General features: G+C 42.0%; 1 protein-coding gene across 5 annotated transcripts in view; it reads left to right on the top strand.

Moving 5' to 3' along the window:
• Positions 1-258: 258 nt before the first annotated feature.
• PIR (pirin) overlaps positions 259-9,924 on the top strand; it is a 42,098-nt gene continuing 32,432 nt past the window's right edge. For 2 of the 5 annotated variants that reach the window (XM_075594115.1, XM_075594111.1), the window contains exons 1-2: positions 2,385-2,535; positions 2,964-3,075. In XM_075594115.1, the coding sequence (XP_075450230.1) occupies positions 2,983-3,075 (93 nt within the window). In that variant the 5' untranslated portion in view covers positions 2,385-2,535; positions 2,964-2,982. Of the gene's footprint in view, positions 395-2,351; positions 2,536-2,963; positions 3,076-9,924 lie in introns of those variants that run through there. The other 3 variants (XM_075594112.1, XM_075594113.1, XM_075594114.1) reach the window with 3 other exon arrangements.

Here is a 9,924-nt window from a genome sequence, read left to right as displayed (position 1 = left end):
GAACTACTATTCCCAAATGGTGTGTGTGTGTACATGTACATATATGTAAATAAATGAATACACAAGTTCATTAACCCCCCTCAAGACTAACAAGCTGGCAAGTGTTGCACCTTCACACTCAGCATGTTAGGTAAAGGAGTTCTCTAATACAGTCGGTTACCATAGCAACCGCAGTGTCTCTTTCCATTGGTCAGAATCTCTCCTAATTGTTCCATTCGCCCACTAGTAACCTCCTCCCCTTCTAGTTGTCCCTGGGAGGGGGCGTGGCCGCGCGTGGAACTCTCGCATGGAGGGGGCGGGGTTATTTCGTTTGTTTATCTCCTTCTCCACGTGCCGTGCTGGGTGACGTCACCGGCAGTGCTTCCTGACGGAGGGCAGGTCTGGGGCCTGACAGGTGAGGAAACACTGTACTTGGGATGTCCCGGGCCCAGCCGCGCTGTGCACTGGGTCTGAGATGGGAAATGTTCATGGATAGGGAATGTGCTAAGCTTAGGCACCCAGGAGCTGGGTTACTTAACACAAATGCTGTGAGCTTCATACCCTCTTTCTTTGTATCATCACACTCACTATGTTGCTGCCATATGGAGTCTGCAATGCATTGTGGGTAAAATGACCTTGCACATATACACAGTGCACACTTCAGACAGCACTTTCTCCTTCCTGCTATATGTCCCTATTGCATATTCACAGTGTGTCTTATTGGCACTTATCTGTGCCCCTGACTGCAGCCCTGCTGTATGTGTGCCCGGCTCTCCCACGGTGGCTGAGAACTTAGTGACATTGTTTAGTCTGTTTATGCCTTAATCTGCAGGGTACATATCTCATGTTGTGATGGCTATGACATTGCATATGCAGAGCCACTTAGATCAAGTTTATGTATGGTTCATTTGAATAGGATAGAGTAGGATCTTTCCTACCACATCCACTTGCAGGCAAATCGGAGTCTGAATGCAGCTACTGTGCAAACAGGTTTATTTTCCTCTCCTCCAGTCATTTAGTTTTCTGACTTTAATCTGCACAAGAGAAAGGTAAATATGGGTTGAGTAAAAACATCCTGGTAATACCCAATCTTAATGTACTAACTCCAATCAGAATTTAGACATTTTATATCCACACACTGTACACATGTAATTAGACATTTCATGTCAGTATTATAATAATAAAACAAAAATAGTAAAACAAATACAAACCAGCACCCACAACGATAAATGATAATGTCCAATGAGTCCAAAAGGAATGAAAGTCCAATCTGTCCAGATCATTGATGAGACTCCATGGAATAGGTCCGTGACGTGCGGATAAACACAAAAGAAAAGATCATAGTGTATACTGCACGGTTACACAAAACTACATGAAGACAAAAAATGACAAACAACATCAAACATGAAACACAGAAGCTGAAAATATTAAACTAATTTATTATAAAACACAGAGGAGCCTGTTGCAGCGGATCATCAAAGGGTTAAAGCCCCAAACCCTACTTACAACAGGACCGGATACAATCAGCATGGAAAACCAAACAGTGGCAGATGACTAGAAGAGAGCGAGTCCTCCGTGCACACTTGAGTAAGCCGGGAATAACCGCAAACTCCCTCCGATATCCGAGGAGGCCCCAAAGATGATGCGGGGATGCACAGATAGATTCAATGATACCGCTCTCGAACAGTCCACGTGTCAAATGGGGATATTCCAAAACGCTGCACAGATCCAACTTCCTCCAAAGGCGCTGTGACCTCCGACCCTACGCGTTTCGTGATACGTCACTTCCTCAGGGGAATGATTAGGTAGAGGTGAAACGAACATTTATACACCTATAACGGCACTGATTGGACAATTCATCAATCAAAGAAAGTAAATAATAATAATAATTGTTTTTTTTTTCTTGTGTAGCACTGATTGTGTATGCAGCACACAAATTCTGAAGAGCTTACAATCTAATTTTATTTTTGTGCCTTGGGAGATAAAGTGACTTGCCTAAGATCACGGGGAGCAAAGGGATTTGAACCAGGCTCCCCTGCTTTAAAGTCAGTCATTTAATCAGTGAGCCACTCCATCAGCCTTTGTAGGGTTTTACACTGTCAGAGGTGGGCAACTCAGTCCTCAAGGGCCACCAACAGGTCAGGTTTTTAAGGATATCCCTGCTTCAGCACAGGTGGCTCACAACTGAGCCCCCTGTGCTGAAGCAGGAATAGCCTTAAAACCTGACCTGTTGGTGGCCCTTGAGGACTGGAGTTGCCCACCCCTGTTCTATGTGTTGTCAGTGTGCCTGGCAGTGAAGGGATTTATAAACTGGCAGCCTTTTTCATAAATCCACCCATTGATAGCTGCTATGACCAGTCACAAATCATTTGTTGCTAGCAGGGGTTGGTAACGCCTTCATTACAGTGAACATTTCATTTCTGCTGAATCACGGTGATCAAGTTCAACCCAGTCTAAGACACTTTGTACACTGTCATTTCAACCACGGTTTTCCAGTTAGGAGGCAGACAGGTACAGTATTAATGCAGCAGGATACCCAGCACAGAGGCTTTGAAAGTGAGTTGGGTTGGGGTTTAGACAATCGGAATCTGCATTTAATTGCTTCACCATATCTTTATTATAATATATTAGTATGTATTTACTTTTTTTGTAAAAACAGTACATGCTGCTAATGAAAACAAGGCACTGCCTCTCCCTAATTGTGGAGCTTGGCAAATCTACTGGAATTCACTATTCCTAATTGTGCAGACGTACATTTTGTAAATTTTCCATTTCGTTAAGAAAACAATCAAACCAGAGAACTCCAAATATTCTGCCCCAAAGCCCGTGCTTTGAAGAACAATTTGCCTTTTGTTTACAGGGGAATATTTCTGCAGGCAGTGCCCTATGATCTGTTCTCAGCTGACAGTATTTTGTGCATTTTTATAGATCTGTGAATCCTACATAGATTTATCACTGTTTTATTTCTACTGCGTGCTTTGCAGACCAGGACACGCAGCAAGAATGTCCATTAGAAGAGTAGTGAAGACTGTCCTCAGCGTAGAGCAATCAGAGGGAGTCGGTGCCCTCGTCCGCAGGAGCATTGGACGACCTGAGGTATGGGTGTGGTCCTACTTGGGTAGAGACATAAATTATTAAAGTATGAGAGATTGGACTGTCAAGCGTTTACTCGGCTGTTACAGAGCATTATTTGTAGCCACATGTAACATTTGAATCTGGTTTCACCAATGTGTGCTTTTAAGTACAAAGGGAAATGAGCAAAACATTTTGATGGGCAGGGCATACTATACCTGGCTTGTTCAGTATGAAATCAAAGCCATCGTGACTTTGTTGGAAACTGTTTTGTGGCCAAGCACTTTTTGCTGCTGTAATGACCTTGTCAACTAGATCAATTTACAGGTCTGTACAGCCCCACTTTTTTTTCCTTTCCCAAAGTCTGATTGAAGTAAATTTGTGTGTGTGTGTGTGTATATATGTGTATATATATATATATATATATATATATATATATATATATATATATATTCTATATATATATATATAAAAAATTACACACACACACACCTGCTATTAGAGAGTGGGTGTGTACAGTATGTGTTTGTGGGTGTGTTATCATATTCATGCGTGTGTTGCGGCTCTCAAAATATTTTGGTCAAAGAATTTTTTTTTAAAAAGGCACTTATACCTTGAAAGGTTGCAAACCGCTGCCATATAGTAACCTTCTACTTTTTGTTATTCTTGCTCATCGAGTCCTTCTGGTTTTATATCTTTCACTTTCTTTGTGCATTGTCCCCTTGGCAAACGTTTGACAGTGGGAGGTGATAAATTCAGGCCAAGGACTAACTGAGCCTTTCAGTCACAGAGCTAGATTTCACAAAAATATTGACAAAATAAATGGGGTTACAGTGATTTTAATTTTTTTTTTAATTACTGTTGCATTCACAAAGAATAAGAATGATTTATTAGTGGGTTCTGATATTCATTCTCATTTGCATACATTAGAATTGCATTAACTCAAGTTAATTACAATCCAAATAAGTGATAACTCAAAGTAATCAGCGTTATTAGTGCTAGCGATGCAATTATGGAGGAATAGTAGATTTCACACTTTTTTACAATAAGGTTATGTGATAGGGATTCTTACAAAAACCTATGACATAACATTATTGAACCCCTTTGATACCGGAGGCTACCAATGCAGTGCAAAGAAATTCCTTCAGGCACCAAAGGGTTAACATACAACGTAAACACCCTACAAAAAAAACACAACAAAGCATAACATCCATATGTGTAAATATTAGGCCTTTGTAGGCGTGGCCAAGTGAGTTGACCATGACTAGCTGGCCACTTGGACTTCTAAGGGATCAATATATTAATAAGTTCAACATTGGTAATATTATGTATTTTGAGTACCTATTCTAGGTTAGCTAGTCTTACCTTGGTGGCTCGCTCGCTCTCTCGCTCGCGATATAGCCTGATACCTCCAGCTATTGGAGTTTAGTGAATAGCATGTGAATAAGTATTTAGCCATTAATTTCCCATTTGAGTACATGCTCATTTACATATGCCTTCATTAAAAATATCTCTTAACATATCTCCTTGGTAAAAAGACTGCACTGGCTGCATGGATTAAGTGAATAGGACAATAAATACAATTGCCAATAAATCCAGATAACTCTTTATTTTTTATTTTTTTTCCACCTACGTATTGACGTTTAATTAATTCATGCAATAGTGTGTGTCCAGGTTGTCATCGTAAAAAAGGTTTCATAAAGACCCATTAAGGTAGAAAGTCATTTATGCCAAATACGTTGTATAACCCTTTGACTGCCGAAGGGGCCATAGTGCCACACCCCCCTTGCACTCCGATCATGTGATCACTCCGTGACTCATGATGGAAGGGAAGGAGTGATTCCCCCTTACATTCCTAAGCACTACAGATTGCAGGATGCGATCTCCCCTAGCAAAATGAACGGGATTTTTGGACGTAGCTAACTATGTCATGCCCTGGAGTGTACCCCATATAGCTACGTCCTTGTGCGCCCAAAGAACTAATTCCAATGGGGAGGGGGGGGCAGAGGTGAGGGCATCCAGAGGAGCGGGCGGACGATATTCCGGAGGGGTGAGATCATCAAGAGCAATGTGTTGGAGCGAGATGATCTGAAATGGGGCAGGTGGTGAGAAGTAGATGATGAAGGGGATCTGGAGGCACTTTTTTTTTCCTCAATGGAATTGATCGGGGGGGGGGGAGGAAGTGGAGCAAGAAAGAGTGAAGGGGGGAGGAGAGGGTGTTTGGGGTTGGCTGTACTTCTGCCTTCCTATTCCAATGCAGATGGAGCAGGAATGTTGCAGCCATGGATTGAAGCTTCTACCTGCCTCTGGTTAGCTGCTCCATGCCAGTGCGTTGATAAATAATGTCCCGCTCCTCTTCTTACACACAACTAAATTAGCATCAGAGAGGAGTGGGACACTATTAATCAGCGCATTAAACTGCTGACTGGAGGGAGCAAGGAGAAGCTGCGATCTGCAGCAGCAACATCTCCACTTCCCCAGTAGGCCAGTCCATCGCAGAATCCTTAGACAGACAGACAGAGGACCCTAAAGGGCCTGTGGACCAAAGGTTGAAAACTGCTGATATTGAGTATTTTCCACTTTCCAACTTTTATTTACATTGATAAGTATATGATACATAATTTGCAAATCTAAATTGGAGTTCCTTCTATTCCGCACAATGGTTCCACTTAAAAAAAAATTGGGCCAATTCTGAAGCTTCATGTTATTGATCTTGTCACTGAGGCATTGGAATTGCTAAAGCTTTATTTCATGAGTTAGGTGTGAGCCTTTAACTATCCCCTTACAGAAGTGTGTATTTGACTGTATGTTTAACCTTTGGTGTTATGTAGCTCAGAATTAGACGTGTTGGTCTGAACTCTAAAAAGCTATTGGACATAGCATGAATGATGAAATATTACAAGACCCAGTGCTTTCACTTCATTATAACTCCATTATCTATGACTGATTATTTTACAGCAATATTTTTCTAAAGTGGGAAGATTATGGAGAATCATTAATATGAAAACGGAAAAGTAATTTATAAAAGAAATACATTTCTTGGAAGTAACTGTGGTTTTCTTAGATGAGACTTTCAAAAAAGAATCTGAGGTTTCAATAGGATTATGCATGTTTAGGTACTTGGTTTCCAACTGGGAAATTGTGTTTGGGTGTAACATAATTCTTAGGCTTCCTGTGCAGCGTCCTCCTCTTCTCTCCTCACATAACCTCCTGTAGTTTGTTTTGTTACGATTTTTCCTGTAGCTGTAATTGCCTGAGGCAAATAAGGAATTTTGCCAGTAGGCGTGTCTAGCAGCCTGGATCTTAACCATGGACATATCCTTTGTTTTGTACAGTGCAGGAAAAGGAGCGGGCAAATGAAATGGCTTTTTCTATTCTTCTTGCTTCTGGGAAGGGTTTGTTTACTCCAAACTGTCTTTAAACACTGACAAATCAGTAACTACTGTATGGTACTTGGGACCCAAGGCTACATTTTTAAAGCTTCCCATGGTCAAGCTACTGATCAGAACCAGCTCGAACAGCAATCTAGACTCGGTTACTAGTTTCAAATATTTGGGTATTTAGCTAGACTTGCATGTATCATTTGGTCTGTATATTTTCAAACTGACATCCAAAATCTGTAACAAACTAGGTGTACTTTTATAGAAATAAATTCTGTCTAGGCTTCTTGGTCGGAGAGCACATTGCACAGCAGTTGGTAGTGCCAGTTATTGACTATGGGGATATAGTGTATGGTACAGCCCCCCAAATTCACCTTGGCAAACTTGACATTATATACAACTCAATATGGCATTTTGTCTTATGTAGCTTCTGCACCCACCATTGGGATATTTTTATGGGACTTGGTTGGCTATCCTCTAAGTCCAGGCGCTACAGTATGTACATCTTTCCTGTTTTTACCGTCATATATTTTCTGGACAAGTTACCCTATTACCTGAGCAGGCTTCTCATCCCTACGGAACACAGCACTTATCTCATTAGATCTGCCTCCAGAACCCTGCTTCTGGTACAAAGGTTCAATAAAGAATGTGGTCGCTCTTCCTTCTCTTACCGAACACCCCACTTCTGGAGCAATTTACCCTAGTCTCTCAAAAACGCCTCCTGTTTTTTCAAGACTTCTGCTGTTTCCTACTTTAAACACGTTTGAAACTGTAACGTGTCAACTTCTTATTTTGTGCCCAGAACATGCTTGAAAACGAGAGGTAACTCAATGCTTTCTTCCTAGTAAAATATTTTTTATAAATAAAAAATAAATGTATCCAGGAATAGGTGCAAAATACAATCTAGCCCTTATTCATAGATCGGAGCAGTCTACTAAAACAGTACCTGCATCGCATTGCAGAGAACCTTTAGCTTGTAGCCAAGTTCAGATGGGGGTTTTAAGTTCCACAGCATTGACTTTTCATTCTTCAGGGATGACTTACTGCAGGGGTGGCCAACTCCAGTACCTGAGGGCCACCAACAGGTCAGTTTTTCAGGATTTCCCTGCTTCAGCACAGGTGGCTAAATCAATGACTGAACGGTCACGTCATCGGAGGGGCTGTGGCACTCTGGTGGCGCAGCTGCTCCAGAACTCAAAGAGTTAAAGATGGGTTTCACCAAACTGTACACAACGGTGTCTTCCCATTTAAAAAAAATAAATACAAAATGAACATCTGCCATGTCACAGGGACTAGCAATGCAGTTTAGGTCCTTCTGGCAGAGAGGTTTTAAGATGTTTTTTTTTTCCATAAAATTAGGCTAAAAATGAACATGGCAGCTATCACTAACTCCATGTTGACATCACTGAACTGCAAAGAGTATTATCTGAGAAGCTCTACTCGACCCGAGCCAGATCCACAGAACTCTGTTAAGTTAATGTCACATTACGCCTAAACGTGCATCTTTATAGGCTAATAATTGTGTCAGAGCAGGTTTTCATCCGGAAACAGCATTGTATTAACTATAACGGCCATTAGTGATAATTTATATAAGTAAGAGACCCTCTTGGAATTCTGTACCTCCCTTAAAAGCCCGTTAATGTAATGTTAGTCTTGTTTTCAGCTGGAAATGGCATTGCATTAAGTACATAATGATTGTTGGCTCTGTCTCTCCTTCACCTCCTCTCTTTCATTTGAGTAATGCTAATACATATTTAAGCGGCATTCCAAGCCGGCGAATTTGTTTGTGAATTTTTATTTTATATAGCATTGAAGCAGCAGGTCTTGGGAGCTGAACACCGTTAATTTCAGCTCTGGGAACCTCTGCTTCCAGAGACTCTTTCAAATTAGGTGTCGGTAGCCGCTCTCCTTGGCTGGCAGGGTTCACAATATGTCCGCTGTTGAATTTTTTTGCGTCCTACGGGCCAATAGGAACCCGTGACATCATCATCGGTGCGACTTCCTATTGGCCCATGTGACACTGGAGCTTTAAACTTTAAAGCCCTGCTTGCTGGGCCGGAGCAGCTACCGGCACCTACTTCGGAGGTAAGAATCTCTGATTCGGGTAATGTAACATTACAATCCCTGGCGTAATGGAGCTCTGTGGACCTGGATTGTGATGGGGTAGAACAAGTTAGGATGCGGCCACGCTGCCGCTGAGCGCCCTCATGCTTGAGAGCGGTGACATCACCAACACTTCAAGCATGATCGCTTGGCTGTCCTGCATATTTTTTTTTTCTAGCGCGGGTGGGGACAGTGGCCTGGTGGTGGCCGTGCAGTGACTGGTGCTGATTAGTTGCTGAAGGGTCATGTGACCCTTCAGATCGGCTGAAATCAATTTTATCTGTCTCGCCTAGCGCCGGCGAATGTACGGGCGCCACTATTCACTATACACTATACACTACTATTCACTTAAGGGTGAGGCTCTCCGGTTTGAGGTTGCCCACAGGCTCTAAGGACCCACTGCAAATAAAAAATCGCCAGAAAGTGGAACCGACGATTTTCGGTGCGTGCGCAGACGGTCAATGCCCCGTTCTACACATGCGCAACCTGTGCAACCCCCCCCCCCCATTCTGTGCATGCGTGACCCCAGCTTACTCTGCGCATGCATGACCTCAGAACTGCCCATTCTGCGCATGCGTGACATCGGACTGGCCCGTCGGGGCGCCGAGAAGCTGGGCCTTGCTGTACATACACAAGTCTTGTTTGGTTTTATTCAAGGGATCCAATTATGGTGTACTAAGGGTGGACAGACTCGGGTTCCGCCACAGCGCATATACACTGTGGCAATAGAGGGGTTACACTTATAAAGCATCAGAACACAATACACGTTTGTTATACAGTACTAGTCATTTATGTGAATGTTTCTGAGGCTGCATTCGTTTGTAACGTTTTTCAGCATCTTTGGCAGGAAACGTTACACACCATTTTAAAACATTTTGGTATACAGGATTAGTTCTTTAAAATAACAATTAGGCATACAGTAAAAGATGGGCACCCTTTAAAGAAGTAATCCAAGCAGCTTTAAAACAAAAAAATATTTGTTTTAATATATACAGGCTTTGATTACCTATATTGAAAACTAATTATCTAAGCTGCTGATCAATTGGTTCCCCTGTGATTGATCAGCAAAATCCGGTTTCCCAGGGTTCACGAAATGGTTGCCTTTTAGTTTCAACTCAATCCTTCAGGCAGTGTAACTCAACAGCTACAATGTATTCTTATATTGTTAAGGTAACATTATGTATTGTTACAGTTTGCCATTTAAACTGCTGGGAATATTGGCAACAAATGATCACAAACAGGAAAGTGTTACAAAGATCTTGCACTGCTGGGAAGGTGTGCTAAAACCTACTATAGAAATCAAAAGATGCTCAGTGTCATGTTAATATCATGAGATATTATGTATTTTAATCAATCTGGCGCTTCAGCGGTTAATGAGGCAACAGTTTGA

Source organism: Ascaphus truei, chromosome 3 (genome assembly GCF_040206685.1).
Source record: "Ascaphus truei isolate aAscTru1 chromosome 3, aAscTru1.hap1, whole genome shotgun sequence".
NCBI classification, from domain to species: Eukaryota; Metazoa; Chordata; class Amphibia; order Anura; family Ascaphidae; genus Ascaphus; species Ascaphus truei.
Note: the sequence above shows the minus strand (reverse complement) of the source record. Positions and strands in the feature narration are given on the sequence as shown.